Source organism: Balaenoptera borealis (genome assembly GCF_965194805.1).
Source record: "Balaenoptera borealis genome assembly, chromosome: 20".
Classification (NCBI taxonomy): Eukaryota; Metazoa; Chordata; class Mammalia; order Artiodactyla; family Balaenopteridae; genus Balaenoptera; species Balaenoptera borealis.
Window position 1 is genome coordinate 45,551,812 of NC_138879.1, and position 20,805 is coordinate 45,572,616.

General features: G+C 46.3%; 1 protein-coding gene across 4 annotated transcripts in view; it reads right to left on the reverse strand.

The window, feature by feature from the left end:
- PHF12 (PHD finger protein 12) overlaps window positions 1–20,805 on the reverse strand; it is a 40,152-nt gene that overhangs the window by 2,818 nt on the left and 16,529 nt on the right. For 2 of the 4 annotated variants that reach the window (XM_082372689.1, XM_082372688.1), the window contains 10 exons: window positions 15,617–15,689; window positions 12,582–12,975; window positions 11,273–11,393; window positions 9,913–10,045; window positions 7,700–7,864; window positions 4,918–5,076; window positions 3,503–4,298; window positions 2,185–2,310; window positions 1,323–1,466; window positions 332–430 (listed from right to left, as the gene is read on the reverse strand). In XM_082372689.1, the coding sequence (XP_082228815.1) occupies window positions 332–430; window positions 1,323–1,466; window positions 2,185–2,310; window positions 3,503–4,298; window positions 4,918–5,076; window positions 7,700–7,864; window positions 9,913–10,045; window positions 11,273–11,393; window positions 12,582–12,975; window positions 15,617–15,689 (2,210 nt within the window). Of the gene's footprint in view, window positions 1–331; window positions 431–1,322; window positions 1,467–2,184; window positions 2,311–2,433; window positions 2,459–3,502; window positions 4,299–4,917; window positions 5,077–7,699; window positions 7,865–9,912; window positions 10,046–11,272; window positions 11,394–12,581; window positions 12,976–15,616; window positions 15,690–20,805 lie in introns of those variants that run through there. The other 2 variants (XR_014238568.1, XM_082372690.1) reach the window with 2 other exon arrangements.

Consider the following 20,805-nt stretch of genomic DNA (forward strand, 5'->3'; position numbering starts at 1 on the left):
TGTGTGAGCCCCATCACTTTTTCAAAGATCTCCAGGGACAAAGCATCTGCCCTCTCCTCAGGTATTTCCTGCAGTGTTTAAAATGCCTCACTGGGTGGCAGTCAGAGCTGACGTTCAGCCCTCTTGATGCCACACTGGGCACAAGGCAAGAGGGCCTGAATCAGGGAAGACAAGCAGTTGATAGTCCCCTTTCTTACTCCCTCTTGTCCAGAGGTCTGCTGGGTTAAACCCGTCAGCCCTGGAGAGGGCTTCCCTCCCTTTCTAGCCTCTGTGGGTAAGAGTATCAATCTTTAGGGCCGAACAGATTCAGCACCTCTCCCAGCTGGCTTACCTGTCCCGATGTAGAGGGTTCGATAGCACATGTTCACAGCTCCTCCCAACCCTAAGAGAGGGTAGAACACAGCTCGGGCCTGTACTTCCCTTCTCGGCACTACAAGGCAAACACAGGGATGTGGCCATTCAGAAGCAGAACCTGGGGCCCAAACATAAATCAACAGAACCTGGACCTTTGGTGATGGCCTGAAGAAAATAATCCCACTGGATGAGTCATCTTTCCAAACTCACATCTGACACTAGGCTGCTTCAGGGTGAGGCTTTCTCTCCCCACTTACAGCATTTCCCACATGGGTAATAAGAAGGACCATCTTTGAAGATGACCATATAATTCAAGGATGATAGTACTTGAAGCGCCTGGGCTGCTTGTTGGTTTATCAGGGATATACCAACTGATACTATAGGGAGGCTGTACAAAGAAACCCAGAAGGCACAGACCAATGCTTCTCTAATTTTGAATATGAATCACCTAGGGATCTTGTTAAAATGCAGATTCTGATTCCATAGGTCTGAGGTGGGGCCTGAGCTCTGCATTTCTAACAAGCTCTTAGGTGATGCTGGTGCTACTGGTTTGGGGACCACCTTCTGAGCAGCGAGGCTTTTAATGGCTAATGCTCAAAGGGCTATCCTAAGCAGAGTTAACCTTTTGGGAAACTCTTCTAACTCAAATATTTGAGAGCAATTGAGCAGAAAGCACACCACAAATACCCAAAGGCACTCATAGCTGCTTTCTGTGTCTCAAAGAGGACGCGTATGAAAGAGTTACAGCAGACTTTCCCGAGTCTGATCTGAAAGCTGTGGTTGCCATCTTGTTTCTGCTTTCTGAGAAAAGAAACCACGGTGTTTTATTAAGCCCAGTAAAGGCATACATGGAGGACTGAGATACTGAAAGCTGAGATTCTCCGCGGAGAGGAGATGGCTGTTCACACACACAGAGGGTAGATCTTAACGGTGTGGTGTGGTGTGGTGGCAGATATGGGCATGCGCACCTTCTGTGTGGTGCCCTCCAGAAGCCAGCGGATGTGCCCCGACACTGCTCGGTGAAGCTTGGACCCGGGAGGGGAAAAGCTGATGTATTCTCTGCAAGGCCAGAAACTTGACCAGCTTCTCATCCAGCATATTTATCTCGATTTCTGTTAACCAAAGAGAAACATTAAGAAGCTGCTGAGGAGGAAATGGAATGCGGAAGTAGGTGAGCATCACAGAGCAACAATTTCAGCATTCCTAAAATCCAGCCAAATGATTTTCTTAAACAACACAGAGTACAAAGTGGTACAAGGATCTGGAGCTGAGCACCTCACTAGCCATTTGCAGTGAGAGACAGATGCCAACGCAGCCTGTGCAGATGCCTCCTGCGGTGCGGTAGCTTAATGTTAGGTACAGCGGTCCTAGAAAATGGAGCAAGACAAACCACTTGCCTGCCTGTGGGGGAGGGCCCAGATGTCTGACACTGAGGCTTGGATTTTCCACCCACCCTGTTCACAGAGATCAAGACCTGCCCCAGTTCTCCCTGACTCTGGGAGTTTCTCACAGATGAGATCCCTCCTTTGGGAGCAAGGCTCCTCCTGGTTTTATTCTTCAAGTCCAGATGATCTGCCTAAAGTGATTTTCTTCTCTTCTCACTGGTTCAGCTTGGCTTTGCTCTCCCTTCGTCTTTGATTATGTGTATATGCACGTATATAAGGCAGAAATAGGAGAAGGGGCTTTCTTTCCTACCCCACTCCCCTACCCACCTCCCAGCCCTCTGAGATCAGGCATCCTTTCTGTCCCCTTTTCAATGAGCTGAATGCTGCACAGGGGCAGCACCTTCACCGCAGCCGCTGGTGGCAGAGCAGCAGTTCACTCACTCACCTCCATTGACATCCATAAATGCTCGAAGTGAGTTGGTGAGGTCCACCATGGCAGTAGAGTTGGCTGGGAAAGAGGGTACGGTTAAAGCGCTTCCTATGGATAACGTGCCGGGGCTGACCTTGCCATCTGGGGACGGAGCAGGAAGACTGTTACTTACGTCGCCTGAGGGAAACCCACCGGTCCAATCCCCCACTGCCGAGACAGGTCTGGATTTCGGACCCAAGGTGATGTTCCCTTCTTGATTCTCACCCCATAGGCTCTGGAACTCCTAGAGCTAAAAACGTGTGGTGAGGAAGGGCAGATGGAACGACAATGCACCCGGGCACGCAGGAGTCTCCAGAGCACTGAGAACAAGTGAAATCTACTGCTCTGGGGAACGTGGTGGGATAGCTTCATTCGCTGGGCCACGACTACCTCCCTGCTGCCTCTGCTCATTCAAATAAGTGGTGCCTGCCTCTGCAATTCCTGCGTACTCAAGTTGCACTCACAGGGTGCAAAATCTATCCAGGTTGGTATTAAGAGATAAAACAGAACAGGAAAAGAGGCTGAGAGTAGGGGCCATCCTGGGACCAGGGGCCCCCATGCAGAGAAGTCACAGTCACCTGGTTACCGAGACTCCCAGCTGACTAGGAGGCCAGCTTCAGTTCAGACGGGAGAGACCACAGGGGGTTCCAGCAGCATCTGAAACCTGGTTCAGATGCTGGGGTCAGCAACCTTGAGGTCCTGAATGCTGACTGGGGACAGCTGAAAGAGCAGGTCTATACCAGGCCAAGTATGGATTAAGGGACTGCCTTTTGGAATGTGGCCCGAGGGCAAGCTTTTGGGCCAGACCAACCTCTGTGGGCATCTGCACTCCCTGACATGGAAATTCCTTCAGATGAGCTCTCTCTGAGAATCTGGATCAGGTGTGGATCTAGTTTCTGGTGTGGATCATGAAACACTGAAGCCATCGCCCAGAACCTCAGGCTGACCACAGTGGCTCCAGAGAGCATGCTGCTTTCCTCTAAGGTGAAGGAACAAAACAGGCAGAAGACTAAGCCTGGAAGGTGTGGGAAGGTGGAGCGAGAAGACCCAGGCCACAGTTCGAATCCTGCACTGACTTGGTAGGTTACCTTAAGGAAATCACTTTCAGAGCCTAAGCAGTCCCACCTACAAAATAGGGACAAGTTAACATGTACTTTCTCTTCTATCATAGAAACGGGGGAGGACAAATAATACGGACATCAAAGTCCTCTGACACATTTACAGGGATACAAGTGTTTTTTGAATCTTAAGTCTTATTTGCCAGGAAGAGCATGAAAGGCTGAGCAGCACTCACCTGACGATGGCGCTGGTGAGCAGAATCGTTGGTTGGCTCCTGTGGCCAAGATACCATCTCCTGCTGCTTGGGGGGGAGTGAGCACCCGGGTGGCATTTGGGGGTGAGCCCAGTGGCCTTGAATCTGTCAACGGAGGTCCTATCTGTGATTGGACAGTCTTTCTTTGCAAAGTGCTGGTGTTCTCGATGCTGGCACAAGAGCTGGGAACGGAAGGGGGTAGGCTTGGGACAGGAACCAAACTCCTCTGGGGGCAAGAGCTGGGGCCAGTGGCATTCTCTGTCTTCACAATGATGCCGACGGTGTGGTTCTGAAGCCCCCCAGCCGCTGGTGGCGTGAGGGGCCGAGGCCAGCCTTGCCGGTGTGAGAGGCCTGGTAGGGGGGTGTTGGCGCCTGGAAGTCGCCGGGGGTCCGTGGAATCAGTGGGGCTGCTGTAGAGGTGTGGGCCATTGGCTTTCACCTCTGTGTTCACTGGCCCGTTGGCAGTCCCACAGGGGGCTTTCTTGGATTTTTCCGCACAAGAACTGCAGCTGATGTCCTCTAGGGTTGGGGGCTGGTGGGGTGGAGAGCAGCTCAGGGAATTCTGGGTGCTAAGCCCTGAGGGGCAGGACAAGGGGTAGTGGGAAGGTGTAGGTGCCTTGTCAGCTGTTTGCAGGGAGTTGGTGATTGAGCTGTCAGTCACAATAACAGGCTTAATATCAGCCTTCTCTGTCTGCTCAGAGTCCCAATGCGAAGGCATCTGCTTAGCAGATAAATGTTTCAATATGCTGCACTGGAGCGCAACAACACTACAGAGCCACTGCAACGGAAGGAGAGGAGAGGAGAGGAGGGTGAGAGGCCTGGGAGGCACTGGTCCTTCCTGCCACAGCGGCCAGGGCTACAGCAGAGCTGACAAGCACTGTTTCCGAGGTCGCATCGCGAATGCCCAGAGAGGGTGTGCTTGACTCCTGAGAGGGTTCCATTTCCATTCCCAAGCAAGGCTTGCTGGTATACTCGGCAGGCAACACCCTGGTCAGCAGAGCTTGGGATTCCCGCTCTGACTCTGCCCCTAAGGCTCACCTTGTCACCAATATTGAGCAAGCACCCAAGCACCTGCTGTGTGTCCAGCACTGTCACCTAACTTCTCTAAAGGTCTACTGATCTGTTTCTACAAGACAGATTTGCCCGTCTCACAGCACACTGGGGGACTGATGGAGAGAAGCAGACCAGTTGACTGTGTAGTTCTCTTACTTGCCTCAGGACCTGAGCCAGAGGTTCTCTCTGGAACATTCAACTTAGGGGGCGGGGTGGTGGTGGTGGGGGCTCAGGGAGGGGGAGGGTGGGGCTGCAGAAGTTGGGGATGAGAATGACTTCCAATAACAGCTGCGGCGAGGTGGGAGGAAGATTGGATTTGGAATCCCGGCCCTGCCTTCACTCACCTCTTGCTGCTCTGCCTGGGTGGCTAAGTGCTCAGAGTTCAAAAGGTGCGTCTGTGATTCCTCAGGGATCCCATTGCAGATCAGCTCCCCGTCCCGAATGGCCGCGGGTGCAATGAGAGGGGGTGGAAACTGGTACTGAGATTTGATAGCATCGGGAACCTGTTCAGGATAGATAGATAGAAGGAGGAAGGAGAGGGTGATAGTGCCAACAGGCCCAGTGGATTCTGCCCTGGCCATGCTCTTCTGTTTGTGGTGCTGATGCCCAAGGGGAAATCATCCACTAGGGTGTCCACCGAGGACGAGGAGGCCCAGTGGGCTGCTACTGCTCTGTACTTCCATCTCTTTGGCTCTGACACACACACACACAGACACACATACACACACACTAGCCTGAGAAGGCATAGAACTGGAAAAAGCAGCCATGTCTCCCACTTTTCTTCATCAAGGTCCAAGAGCTGCAGAAACCAGGCCTTCTGGCATGCTGCCTTCTGCTTTGGCCTAAAAAGTATAGGATGGCCACTGGACAGGACTTCAAATTGGTACTCTAGGCTCTTATTGATCAGTATCAAATTTGAGAGATGAGTGAGCAGTATCTGAGAGATAAAAAGTTAAATAACGTCACATTCACAGTGGAAATGCTCAGCGTGAGGCCTGTCTCGTGATAAGCATTCAATCAATGTCAGTTTTCTTCATCCATTCATTCATGACTCACAAAACAATTGAAGACCTATTTGTTGCAAAAAGACAGAAGACACACCCTGAATCACACCACGTATGAATGAAAGAGCCATACAAGCAAAGAGTCATTCATACATTCAATCAACATTTATTGAGCGCCTCCTGAGTCTGGGCACTATGCCAAGTCCTAGAGATCCAGAGATGAACAAAACTTAAGCCTTGCCCCCAAGGAGCTCACAGTCTAGTGGGGAGATAAGCACAGAAACATTACAATACAATGTAAATGGGTCCTAGAAGACAGGCATGTCTAAAGAGCTATAAAAAACACAGAGAGCGCTTATTTCTGTCTGGGGGGCAGGAGCTTGGGATTAGGTAAGATTTCATAGGAAGGCAGTATTTGAGCTGAGACTTGGAAGTTGAGGACAAACTTCCAGGCAGACAAAGGGGAACTAAAAGTAGGGGAGGTGGACTTGGAAAACATGTGAGATGTGGTGACCAAGTCCTTACAGAGGATAAGGGAAGAAGAGCTGAATTTTGGTTTGAGGGACTGTGTAGAGATCACTGTCATTGACTGAAACAGGAGATACAAGAGGAAGAGCAGATTTGGAGGCAGAAGACTTTTGGTCTCGGGCAGGCTGAGACTGAGGTGTCTGTGGGATGGGCAGGCAGATATGAATCTAGGTATGATGAGAAAGGCAAGGAACATGGAATTGAGAGTCATCACCACTAACAGTGGTGGCTGGTGCTATGGGCTTGTCTGAGGTCATCCAGGAATCGGAAGTGGAGAAATGGGGCAGTAGGCTAGCCTAAGGTTGCCCCTGGGGAAGAGTGAAGGGGTAGGGGGAAGATGAACCCCTAACAAAGATAAGATATGAAGGTCTCAGTTGATTTTGCCTGCACTGTTATACATCAAGGATGAAGGCCAATGTTCCAGAACAGAGCTGGAGCAGTTCTCTGTCACTGTCCTCTGGTACTAAGTCCTCATTTCACTCTCAAACTGTCTAAGAACAAAATGCTTTTCAGGCAACTCATACCCCTGGATTTTCCTCGAGAATAAGGAAACATTTAAAAAGGGGGAGGGGGCATCATAAAACAACAGGATTTTATCAAGGCCTCCTGGCCTGTTCACTTCAGCAGCCAGGCTTTCTTCCGAATCCACATGGTGAATCACACAGCTGAGATTACTCTTAGATGTTTAAGGTATGAGGCATGTCACCTCCAATATACACTACCCTCAACTGCAAATACCTTCATTTAACTTTGGAAAACTGGTGTTTCTACTGACGCATAAATATTTACACAGTTAAGAGTTTGTTATACAATTTTCAACAGTTAAACGTCTTGCTAGCCCTGACACCCAGTGGAAGTGTGATGAGTGATTTTAAAGTGTGGCTGCCACCAAGTGGCCATATTTGAGAATTGCTGTTTTCCACTGGTGCATGGGACTGTCTGCAGGATTATTTCAAGAGAAAAATCAAGTTTACATTCAGATATATAGTGTCGCGCTCTCTAGGTTAAATGAATGAGACCGAACGGTTTATGAGAGCCTCAATACTACCAAATGCTTTTCAATGAAGGAAATACTCCCGTCCACCTCTGTGGACACACTTTAGCAGCTGTCAAATGCATACAAATGTCAGGTTACACCAGTGTCACAATTTTTTGAGTATTGGTGATATATTAACAGCAGCCCAGAAAAATGGATAGTTCCTCACCTTCCATATAAGGCCTTCTGCTTAATCACGCTCACCTTCCCCTCACCCGACAGTTGTGGGAAAGGGGCCATCTAACAGAAACAGATGGAATGAGTGCCAGACAAGGGGCAGTAAAAGCAGAGCACACCTAAGTTTGGTGGGAGGGCCTAAAGGGCACTTATCCTCAGGAGAACTAGAAACCTGGCTGAGTTTGAAGGCCCACTTGGGGGTTTCCTGACCACCATCCCCAAGTATTAAAATGATGGTCACATTCATTACTTGCTAAGACACCACAGACAGATCTCAGGGGCTTCAGTCTCCCCATCTGTAAAACTGGGACCATGATCCTCTGTCCACCCCAGGAAGGCAATCGGAGACCACCATCCTGCCTGCACCAGGTTGTGACTCACCTTCAAGCTTCTTCTTTTGACCGACGGGAGCACGCGGCGGTTAGGAGGGTGCTTCTTGTGGATTCGGTTCAGGAAGTCCACTTTGACAACGTGCTGCGAAATGGTGTCCTGGAAACGGTCAAACACCTGGCACCGATTGCTCAGCGTCATGTTCTTCTGGTTCAGCTAGGGACAGAGCAGACACACTCCTGCAGTGAAGTTCAGAACGCACCCCCCTCCCAATTAACTCTATTCTCTACTTTTAAAAAAGAGGAAGCCCTGGGCCAAATGGGCTCCTTCTGTCAGGTGCTGGTATGTCAACACTCCCGTCAGAGGGCCAGGGAACATGGATGAGACGTTCTCCCTTAACCCTGCCCAGTCCAGCCTGATTCCTACTTCCTGGGGAGGCTTGAGGGGTACAAGAAATAGGGAATTAGCCAAGAAGTGCCCTTCCAAATTCAGCCTCTGACAGTCGTCTATCCAGCATATAGGGTTCAGAGGAGATGCAGGCCTTGGCCCTAGAGCGCTCCAGACTCCTTTCCTAGCAAGGGATTTTCTTCCACCAGAAGCAAGACTGTTTCCTGTATGGGAGCTTGGCTGACAGGTGAGATCAGCACCAGAATACTGTGTCTCCTGCCCTATTCCTCCTCCACGGTACTAGGGAACATTAGTGAACCCATCTAGATACCAGAGCCTTGCTCTACAGCAGGCAGAAAACCTTGGACTGCTCTCAGAGGCCACAAGGAGGGAAGAAAAGTTTGTGCAGCAGCATAGAGAAGGCATAAAGAAATGATGCCTCTTTTCCTCTTCTACATCTGGTCCCCTACACATTGATTAAAAGAAAAGGGGACTTCCTTGGTGGTCCAGTGGTTAAGAATCCGCCTTCCAATGCAGGGGACATGGGTTCCATCCCTGGTGGGAGAACTAAGATCCCACATGCCGTGGGGCAACTAAGCCTGCGCGCTCTAGAGCCAGCCTGCCACAACTAAGACCCGATGCAGCCAAATAAATAAATATTAAAAAAAAAAAAAAAATCTATGTGGCAGCTTCCTAACTAGTACATTAGGAAAAACCCCTAAGTGGCTAATAAAAAGTCACCCAATTAATAATTTCTCATCTGCTGGAAAGCTGCTCTTACAGTTTCATATTTGGGTTGACTGCTCATGGTTGGTTTTTTCTGGTTCACCAAGAGGCAAAACAAGACCACTGAGCCTCGCAGAGAGGCTTCCTCCTACGTAAACTTTTCTGAGTGGCATTAGTCAAATGAAGAGGGCCAAACAAACCTTTTCTCCCTATGTGCAAGTCTATAACTGAAGTTCCTCTCGGTGCAAAGTGGACAGCAGGCTGTCATGCTGAAGGCAAGCAGTCATTCCACGGTTATCATAATCTGATGGACAATGTCTTAAGCAATTACCCTTTTAATTTGGAAAGGCTGCTCTTATAAGGGAGCTGCTCCGCCTGAGGCCCTCTCCCATTCAACCTTCCGAGTGACCGTGCCTATCAGGAAATGTCCTAAACCTCTTTTGGAGATAGCAAATTACAGTTCTATTCTAGCCCCGGGAAGTAGTCTGGAAAATGTAACCAAACCTCCTGGGAGATAAGATAATAGAACCCTCATACCATTCATTCATTCATTCAACAACTTACTTACTGAACACCTATTATGTGCCATGACAAGGTCTTTGTAAAGAAACAAGTGAAGGGCAAGAGCCTCATTTGGTGCGTAAGACACATAAGGTGTTCAATAAGTGGTTGACTGTCTGGAATACCGTTATCTGTGTCAATTCTTCAGTTCTCCAAAGTTACTGGGCAGTTAACTGCCAGTGCTACGAGAATAAATATTTTAGAATTTTCTTAGTTTGTTCCCTCTAAAAACAAGAAGCAAGAAAATATGGAAGAGCATTTATTTGTATAAGGTTGGGTCTAATGCACTCCTCCTTTTAGGGCTGTAAAACCAACTGCTTAATTCATTACAGAGGAAATTATTCATGAACAACCAAGCGCTAGTGGGTTAAGTCTGTCTGTGCGACTGAAACAAGGCATTGCGGGAAAAGGCTAAATGCACAGCTGAGGCATGTCAAAGTAATCAGAACTGAGTAGGATGGTTTGCAGAAACCAGCATCTGAGAGATTAAAGTGAACTCGGGTACAAAGCTGACTATACTATGCTTTCCACTGAATCAGTCCATGCCCCAGCTGTGCCCACAGAGGACTGAAGGACACTGCTGTGCTTACCACCACATGTTCGATGTGATTCGGACACATCCATCTGCCCAGGGGCATGGCAGTGAGCGGTGGCTCGAGGCAGTCCATGTGGAACAGGAGGGGGCAATAGTCACACTGGATAAGAGGGGCCACGCGACAACTCCTGCAAAAAAGAGATACAGGCCATTTCTATGGCAAGGTGGGAGAATTCAAACAAACTGCACTGTGGAACAGCTTCCCTTCCTTAATCCTAACAATGTTCTCCCACACCCTCCTCCCCAATAATCCGGTTACATTCACCATTAGGAAGATGGATGAAGTTGGGGGCTACCACCAGGTTCCTCATTATTCTCTCTTCTAAGAGGAATGTAGAGAAGTGAATGTTTTTTTGGAGTAGAGCTAAAGTGGTTGTCACAGCAGGAATGATCAATGCTTGGTACCCACTGGGGGAAGACAGCCAATCCTGCTCTGATCTTTCTACTCCTTAAAAGAATGCAACTACCTCAGTTTAAAAGAAAAAAAAAACAAACCACTAGCAACCTTTCCAGAGTCTTATACTACAAGAGGAAAAGATTTCTCTTCCACATGAAGCACTCAGCAAAACTGACAACTAGAGAGTTGTGCTGGAAAAATGGTTTTGTAATGTATTCGTGTAAGCATAGATCAAGGGAGGGTATGTAAGCTAATGCCAATTATGATTTGTAACTACAATACTCAGTGAGTCCTTAAGCTGCTCTGGAGACACAAATTTGGGCGTGGCTCAGAGTTCCGCTGCTCTACTGTCTGGTTCCCTATAGCTTTTGCTGTGGAACATTTCTTTTTGATAGCTATCTTCTCCTGCTATCCTGCCCTTCTAACACATCCAAGCCAACAAGTCCAGCTTCAGTAACTGAAGCAGCTGGTTCCTGTCACTGAGGAGACCCTATTTGAAAGAAACCAGCGTCCCAGGGAAGCTACAACTGGGGCAGTCTAGAGGCTTTTGGAAGTCATCCAGTCTGATGCATACCAGCTAGCATGTATATTTGTACTACTTTAAAATTCATCTTTAGTGCTTTAAAAATCATTTGCCTTTTCCAGGGATGTGTGTCTCCGCTGGCCACAGTTCTTCCTGCTAGCCAGTCTAAATATCTCATGCTTCATTTTAAGTCCAACTCCTCTCGTTCTAGCCTCTATAAACACAGTTTACAGTACTTCTGCACCGTGATTCTTCAAGAATTTTTTGTTAAAACATTCAAGGCTCTGGTCAATTAGTCACTCAGTCTCTTTGTACTCATACCATCAGAATATGGGTTATCTATATTTAACACACATGGTTTGGAAGAGACAATAGAAGAGAGAAAAAACATTTGCTAAATATGAGGAAGAGCCTCTTGCTATGGAAGAAAAATACCTGTTACACGTGAAACAGACTTTGACTGGTAAGGGAACAAGACCATTGTGATCTAACTCATGCTGTGTCTTCTTCACGTTTTTCCCTGTGGTTTCCTCCTTTCTTCTCCTCTTGCTAGAACCTAGAAGAGAAATTGGTGGTGCTGAATTTTCCCTGGATGGAGAGTTCCTAGTTCGGGATATGGAAACAACAGTAAGTCCGAGGAACAGGTCTTAGTAAAAGCATGTGTCACGGCCTGGACATGCATCTCTTTCTGAGGCCCCCTGGGCTGGTTTCAAGTGAGAAAAAGAATGAGAAAGGACGAAAAGGGAGATATAAGTCAGAACTAAGATCACAAGTCACTTGCTCTTATGGCAGAAACACATCTAAATGTTTTGCAGACATGAAGTGGTCAGAAACCTAGGTTAGATACTGGTGACTTAAGAAATAGAAATACCCAGGTCAAATGGTCAATAAAGACTATTCTGTGAAGGCGGCTGAGGAAAAGAGTATAATTTTACTGCATTTTTATAGAAAGCAGAAAAGCTGTGAGTCTGTATGCATCCTACTGACCAGCAGGTTTCTTAAGCCTGCCAATTTCACTTTCTCTGGGAAGAAAATAAGATCTAGACGCTTTGTGGTATCAAGTAGAAGCCATGAGTTGATTTAAAAAAAAAAAAGGGAATGGAGGGCAATTTATAATATCCATCAAAACTACAAGTGCATAGTTTAAAAACAATATAAATGCACAGTTTTGACCCAGCAATTCTAGTATTAGTAATTTATCCTACTTATCCTACAGATACACTCACATGTATACACTCACATGTATACAATGACGTATTTACAAAATTATTTGTTGAAACAGTATCTGTGGTAACACAAGATTAAGCACAACCAGAATTTCCATTAATAGGAAATTGGTTAAATAAATTATGGTACATCTATATAATGGTACATCTATATAAAGAAATTCTAGGAGATACATAAGAACCAAACAGTGGTTATCTGTGAGGGGTAGGAATGTAGAAACTAGGCAAATGGCAGACAGGGATGGGTTTGAAATTTTTCATTGTAACCCTTTTTATATTTTTTGATTTTTGAACTATGTGTATGTATTACCTTTTTTTTTTTTTAAAGTGATACTGGGAAGGGTGGAAAATAGAAAACTGAGTAAGCATTGTAAACCTGCAAAGATCTCGAACCAAGAACAGGAACCTGAGACAGTGGCGACACGGACAGTGACCCCACAGGTGGCACAGCCCTTTGGTTGGACAAGAGTCCTTTGGGGAAGCCGGGGTAGGGGAGAGGATATGACAGTCTGGCTAACCTGGTAGTGCAGTGGTACAAGTCAGTTCATTGGGCAACTGAAATTGGGTGGGGTTCCGCTCCATGGCGGCAGCAATCAGCAGCTCAAAGGGGCGCCTTAGCTGGGGCTGCACATAGTCCGGCTCTGCTGCCACTGGCTCCTCGTCCACGTCGATGATGTCCTCGTCGACATCATTCTGCTCAGAGGTGGGGGTCTCTGTGCTGGCATTGGATGTGGGCGTGCCAGGCCGGCTGGCTCTCCTTTCCAGGATTCGGGCATGGGCAATGGCCTTGAGTTCAGTTTTGCTAGCTGATCTGTCCAACAAGTCAGTATCGCTGCTGGGGGATGTAGTCCGTTTGCCAGATTTGTCCACCAGTCCATTGACGTGGCCCAGCTCCTTTTTCTGCTCTCGTTTCTGTGCAAATAAACAGGTGGGCCCATCACACAAAGTAACACAAAATAGAAAGAGATGGATGCTACAAAGTCCTGCTAGACCACTAACCAAAATTACGAAAGTCTCTAATATCAGAGACTCATCCACCTGGGGACTTGGAACATTGGTCTGTTAAAGTTGACAAAACTATAGCTGAACTAAACTAAAGCTGGCAAAACCACTGCAGCAGGGAATCACCAAAAAGTACAAAAGTTAGAAACAATTTTACAAACCACACATCATATGATACATAGTATCTGTACACGAGGTAGGGGGGCGGGTAGAGGGATAAAACGTTAATTCAGTGAGAATAAACTTAGACTAAGTGAGGACAGTGAGAATAACGTAGAGAATCAAGGAGAGCACTGTTGTTGGCCTCGGAGTGCCCTGAATGGTTTTAAGAACTTTGCTCAAAATACAGAAAAACCTGCAGAAGCAAAGGTAAGAAGTAAAACGCGCAAGCAGAGCTCCCGTCCAGGGCGGCTGGGTGCTGACTTGCAAGGCAGCCACACCACAAGGTGGAAGGACGGTGCGCGGAGGGCGGTGATCCAGCCATCATGGCGTCCAAGAATGGCGGCTTCCAATGTCTCAAGTTTAACTAGAACTCGGACAGTGACACTTTTGAATGGAAAGGTGGGGACATGGAAAAAGATTAAGTGTACAGAGTAGGACTGAATGACTGATAATACATTTTCCTCCAGGGCTCCAAATAGAGTGGTCAAATGAAGGTTTAGCACTGGTCTCCAGTCAGGAGACCTGGGATCTTGTCCCAGTTCTGCCACACTGATTCCCTATGACCTTAGGTGACTCAGGCCGGAAGGCAGGAATTTCTCTATGTGTAAAGTGAGACTAGTAAGACCTTTCTTCTCCTCCTCTCAGGGATACGGTAGAGAAAAAGAGCATCACGTATATGAAAGCGATGGCTCTGAGTTGGGGGAAGATCTAGCCTCCACTAGGAATAAGACCTGAACATCAGAGGTTGATGAGGCCCACAGGATGTATCATTTCAATCCACTTCACTGTAACTGCAGGAGGCCAGAGGGCTGTAGAGGTGATGGTGCAAAAGGCAGATTTGGCACTGGTAGGCATAGAGGTCCATCTGAGAGCAGGTCAGAGTGGCATTTCAGGAAAAGCACACTCTGTAGAAAAAGGCACACTATAATACAATCCCCAGAAAGTAGCGCTGTTTCCAGAAAATTGATGAAGAAGTAATAGGGCTTTGGAGAGAAACAGAATTTGGTTCAAATCTTGGCTGTGTCCATTCCTTTGAGTACTTGGGTAAGTTCTACAATTGTGAACCTCAGTTTCTTCCTTTTAAAAAGGGAGAGGAAAAAAAAAAAAAAAAAGGAGAATATACCACCAGTACCCATAGTCGGCTGTAAGGGCTAAATGAGATAACACATGTAAAAAACCCAGCTACGATGAGCACTAAAACAATGTTAGTTCCTCTTCTTCACTCTCTTTTCCTGGCTTCACCTCTTCCGCCACAGCTGTTCCCAACCCTTTCAAGTCCAGCTTCTTTGAGTGGCAAGTTTCTGAAAGGCCTCCTGGCTGGCAGGTGCCTCTAACTGGCCCTACTCTAATCTAGCTGGGGACACACAGGTAGAGATCTTGGGAGGAGAACAAGCTGGAGGACACCCTGGTTTGTGGACTTCAAGAGATATTAAACTACAGCTGTGATTAGGTGGTTGACTTGGCCTTGGCTTGCTTTAATAAGAACCCTATGCACACATTGAAGAATAAGGTCTGCCTAATTGTTTACCTTCTTCTTAAAGGCTGAAAACTGTTACACACATAAACCACAATCTCTGAATCATCTCATCCTGTTTCTGCAACCAAGGAAGTCATCATTCATTGTGACATCATGTTGAGGGGCCAGGAAAAGAGGTGATGTCACAACAAAGGAAAGTTGCTTGGTGTATAATTAGTGTGGGGTGGAGGGCAGGGAGTGGTTTACAATTCACAGACAAATTTTAATCCACAGCCTATAATTTGAGGATTGGGTCTCTCATAATCTGGGTGGAAGCACACCTACTTCCTTTTTTGATAAGGGAGCATTTAGCTTTCGTACCCCACAGAAGTTCTCAAAGTAGAAAATTATGTTCTCAAAGCCAGTACTGAATTATCAAAGCTGAGGGAAGGGGAGCTAAAGAAAGGTTAGGCAACCTGGGGTACAAGTGGGTCCAAGTCCTCTCCACTCCACACACCTGGCCAAGCTTCTGGATACCAGCAACTTATTTGCCTTGGGGTGAGGGGAATCCTTTTTCTATCAAGCTGGAGAAGCAGCCTTCCTCTTCAGCCTCTTTCAGCCACTGGATATGGCTGCCACATTCAGGCCACTTATCAGGAGGTCTACAAGGAGATCAGACTACTCCTGTCACTAGTGAATGAACATGGCTCAGTAAATTAACACACCTTTTCTGCCCATTTCAGCAGCCCATGTTTGGATTTTAGGCCCTACTGGATTGTAAACAGTCACCATGGGGAGTGTGAGGGTGATTCCAGGGCTGGAAGAGACAAGAAGGGACAAAAATGCCTTCAGGGCCAAGCCGTCTTAGCTCTAGAATATCAGTGCTCTAGATCTGGCATCCTGAGCAAAGCCTTCAGAAAGCAGCATTATTACCTTTCGGCGAACAGTGCACCGGTGACACATCCACTCCCCAGGAGGCAACATCTCTTCACTCAGTGGAGGGTTACTGTGGGGAAAAGACAAGGGCAAGACTAAGTAACTAACCTTGTGATGCAGCAGGGAAAAGCCTAACTAGGTCTGACACAAAGCTGCATGTCCCTCAACTCCTATTCTGGCCAGTCCTGCAGCACTGCTTGGGTTCTCTTATCCTTCAAAATGCTTACTTGCCATCATTTACAATAACCTAAGGAATAAGCATCCCTTCCCATATCTTAGAAAGAGAAGCCAAATCCAAAGCTGTTAACACTGGGCTTACAGGGAAAGATACAATGAACTGGTTTGGAGCCTTGAAGAGTCATTCCCAAACTCTGCACCACGCTAATAAAATCACTGAGAGAGAGGTCCTCCGCCATCTTTTCAAAGTCTGCCAGTGTAAGTCCACAATCTTCCATCTGCTGTTCAAAGCCCTCTGTAAAATGGTCTCCTTCCAGGTTCCCAGGCCCCTTTCGGGTTCTTTTTCTCCTAGTTAAACTGAAGACTTGCTATTTCTTCCTCTAGAACTCTTCCCCTTGAAAGCTATGCCTACCAAAACCCTATTCATCCTGTAAGGGCTGCTTCAATCAGCCTATGGTAGATTAAAGATGCCTACAAATTTTTTGCTACTCCTGCCACCCAGAAGTAGTCCATTTCCTTCCTCTTGAATTGAGCTTGTCTTGTGACTTTTTTTTTTTTTTGGCCGCACCTAGCGGCCAATGGGATCCTAGTTCCCTGACCAGGGATTGAACCTGCGCCCTCAGCAGTGAAACTGTGGAGTCCTAACCACTGGACCGCCAGGGAATTCCCTCTTGTGAGTTGTTTTGACCAACAGAATGCAGCAGAGGTGACAATGCTGTAACTTCCATGGCTGGGTCTGAAGAGACCTGCAGATTCCACTTTTACATGCTTGCAATGTTCCATCTCAGAGCCCTGCTCTCATGCTGAGAGGTCACACGGAGGAGACTTAAGGCACTCCAGTTAACTCCAAGCCAACAGCTAGCACCAACTACTGCTATGTGACTGAGTCATCTTGGATCATGCCAGCTCAGTTGAGCCTCCAAATAACTGCAGTCCCAGATAACAACGTGAACAGAAAAACCACCCAGCTGAGCCTAGTCAACATGCAGATTTGTGAGAGATAATAACTAGTGTCTATTTTAAGCCACTAAGTTTTGGGGTAGTTTGTTATTCAGCGATAGACAACTGAGCACACAGCTCCTCCATGCGCTCTTCCCAGATTACTCAAGACATCCTTCCTTCTTCAGCTTTCCCTTGTGTGACAATTCTCTTACTTCTTTTATTAGAGGAACCAAGACAAGGACTGGATCTCTTCCCTCTTTGTATCTTTATAATATAGACGTTGTACACACAGTAGTCAGTCAGTAAGTCAATACTGAATCAAAATTACAGCTGTGTAGGGCCAGCCTTACTGCTCCTCCAGATCATTGATTTCCATTAAGGTTACACCAAGAACCATATGAAATTTTATTAAATTCTTAGGAGGGTCACATTTATAATGTCTATACAGCAGTAGTTCTCAAAGTGTGGTCCCCAGACCAGCAGCATCAGCATCATCTGAGAACTTATTAGAAATGCAAATTCTGTTCGAAAAGATACACGCTCCCCAATGTTCACAGCAGCACTAGCTACAATAGCCAAGACATGGAAGCAACGTAAATGTTCATCGACAGGTGAATGGATAAAGAAAATGTGGTGTATATATACAATGGAATATTACTCAGCCATAAAAAAAGAATGAAATAATGCCATTTGCAGCTAAGTGAAGTCAGACAGAGAAAGACAAATATCCTATATCACTTACATGTGGAATCTAAAATGAACTCACTTAGAAAATAGAAAAAGACTTACAGACATAGAAAACCAATTTATGGTTACTAAAGGGCATAGCATAGGGGGATGAGGGGTAGGGAGGAGATAAATTAGGAGTCTGGGATTAAAATATACACAGTACTATATGTAAAACAGGTAAACAACAAGGACCTACTGTATAGCACAAGGAACTATACTCAACATCTTGTAATAACCTATAATGGAAAAGAATCTGAAAAAGAATGTGTGTGTGTGTGTGTATCCACATGTATAACTGAATCACTTTGCTGTACACTTGAAACTAACACATTGTAAATTAACTATATTTCAATTAAAAAAAAAAAAAAAAAAAGAAGAAATGCAAATTCTGAGACCTCACTCCAGGTCTACTGAATTAGAAATTCTGGGAGTGGGGCTCAGCAATTCATGTTTAACAAGCTCTCCTGGTGATTCTGCTCAATACCAAAGTTTGAAAACCACTGCTATACAGAATAAGGCTACATTTATTCTTAAGAAATGCCTACATTTGGTTCCTGGGAGTCACCTACTTGGAATGGTATGGAGGAAATTTTTTTTTCAAAATACATGAGAAATGCTAAAAAAATATTATTATATATATATATGGACTATGAATATATAAGGACTCTCCCTTAAGTCCCAGGCCTTGATGCCAGGCTGCTTTATCGTTTCTTCCTAAAACAGCATTTGGCTTGACAAATTTTCCTAGCTCCTAGTTTACCAATGCGTCCCTGGAGCCCTGAGCATACATGTCAGGATGTCCACTAAGCCCTCACAGCTCATTGCTTCCTATCCTCTGTTTCCTTGGTGGAATCTCAGGAGGATCCTTACCAGGAAGCATAAAACTGGAGGCACATTGGCCTACTGGGACAGGTCTTCAAGCCCTGGAGGACCACAAGTGAATGTCACCTGTAAAGTTTTCCCTAGTTCTCTCCAATATATTTCTGCATAGGCCATATCCAAACTAATGAAATGCATGCATGTAATTTGCAAAGGCCTACAGACTCTGCTATGCTTCAGCAGCTGTCATATTAAAACTAATCCTGAAAAGGCTGTCATTTCTCATTCTGTTTTTCATCATTTCTTTTCATCTGCCTACTGACTTTGTGTTTTGTACCAAGATACCCTACACCAAACATGTAAAGCACAGAAGGGTGAGGCAAGGTGGCAGTGGCTTAGATCTTTTACCAAGATGTGAGTGGCCCCCGGGCCACCCTTCCTGCCTTCCTCAATCTATTTCCAACCCTGCTGGCAGAATAATTCTGCCACAATTCTGATCATATCAGTCTCCTTATTAAAAAGCTCTTCAATATCGCCCTTACCCCATCAGGATACAGTTCAAGCTCCTCAGTACTGCAGGCCAGAACCCTGTCCCTTCCCCAGCTCCGTCAGTCTGGTGGCTCCCTACACAGTCCACACTGTTTCTCAACCCTTTCTCTGCTCATTCTCATTCTCTGCTACCCACAACCACAAAAGCTGAGCCTCCCCCCAACTCCTTCACCTGGTGAACGCCTTATCTTTTGGAGCTCAAGTCAGGCACTATCTCCGGGAAGACTCCTCTGACAGCCCCTGATTCCCTATAGCACTTCTGTGCCATACTATAGTGAAATATTATATACCCGAATCTCCTTCTCTGCCTCATTTACCTTTGTATCTCTACACTCTGCATTATGCCTGGCACATAGGAGGTACTCAATAAAGCTTTAAAGAACTGGGGAACACTAAAAGAATGCGCTTCTAAGAAGTGAATGTAACCCCCTCCGCCCAAGTCATGAGGCAAGGCAATGTGGATGCACAGACATTTGTTTTGGTGGTTAAATCACACATGAAATTACTTATGTTTTCAATAAGAAGACATCAAAGTCCATACTTGCAAGCTTGAACTTCATACCATAACCTACTTAAACCCTCTTTAAACAATTTGATTTCTCATTTCTCTTTCTTTTTTTTTTTTAACATCTTTATTGGAGTATAATTGCTTTACAATGGTGTGTTACTTTCTGCTTTATAACAAAGTGAATCAGCTATACATATACATATATCCCCATATCTCTTCCCTCTTGCATCTCCCTCCCTCCCACCCTCCCTATCCCACCCCTCTAGGTGGTCACAAAGCACCGAGCTGATCTCCCTGTGCTGAGCTGATCTCCCTGTGCTATGCGGCTGCTTCCCACTAGCTATCTATTTTACATTTGGTAGTGTATATATCTACATGCCACTCTCTCACTTTGTCCCAGCTTACCCTTCCCCCTCCCCATGTCCTCATCATTTCTCTTTCTTAACACAGGGGTAAAATGCTCAAAATCTGTATTAAGAGGCTCTCAAAAGTAGCTCCTGGTTGGTTTCTAAAGGATCACTTTCAGAGATACCACACTGAAGAACAAACATTTCTCAGAATTGTAGATTATGGCCACAGACTCCTCTTGTCTGCCCTAAAGTTCAGGCTGTGAGTTTAGGGAGCCGTACAGCAAAGTCAGAGTGTTGTCTCCAGGATGAACACAGAACATTTAAAAGAGTGAGGCCTTGTTGGGATTTTGCTGCTTTCTTAGAGACAGAACATGCATCTTGAAATAAATCTGAAAATATGGTGGGACTTCCCTGGTGGCGCAGTGGCTAAGAATCCGCCTGCCAACGCCGGGGATGTGGGTTCGAGCCCTGGTCCGGGAAGATCCCCACAGGCCACGGAGCAATTAAGCCCGTGCGCCACAACTACTGAGCCTGCGTGCCACAACTACTGAAGCCCGCGCACCTAGAGCCCGTGCTCTGCAACAAGAAGCCCGCAATGAGAAGCCTGCGCACCACAAGGAAGAGTAGCCCCCCGCCTGCCACAACTAGAGAAAACCCGCACAGCAACAAAGACTCAACACAGCCAAAAATTAGAAGGCAGTTTTTCAACTCAAACATCTAGAGGAAAAGGATTCATGAAATGACTCAAGGAAAGACAGGCTGCCATTGGGGTAATAAGCTCAGGAACTAGTTCTGGAAGATGTTGTTCTGCAAACAGACTAATTTTGTTCCATACGAGAAATACTGTCAACCAAGAAAGGATTCCAGGGAGAAAGGAGATTCTGCAGCCTCGGGGTACTCAGATACACATCCTGAGGACTTCCCCACCTCATCCACCCATCTTAAAGCTCCTTCCCCGCCATGTTCTCATAAGTTAAGTATGAACTTCAAAACAATTACATGCATGCCAGAATCTTTAAATCATGATATGCCTGTCAAGAAAAACATCGCTCTGTTCCAGCTCCCTCTCATCCCCATATATCAGTGAAGACAGGGTACTGAGAGCCATCCTC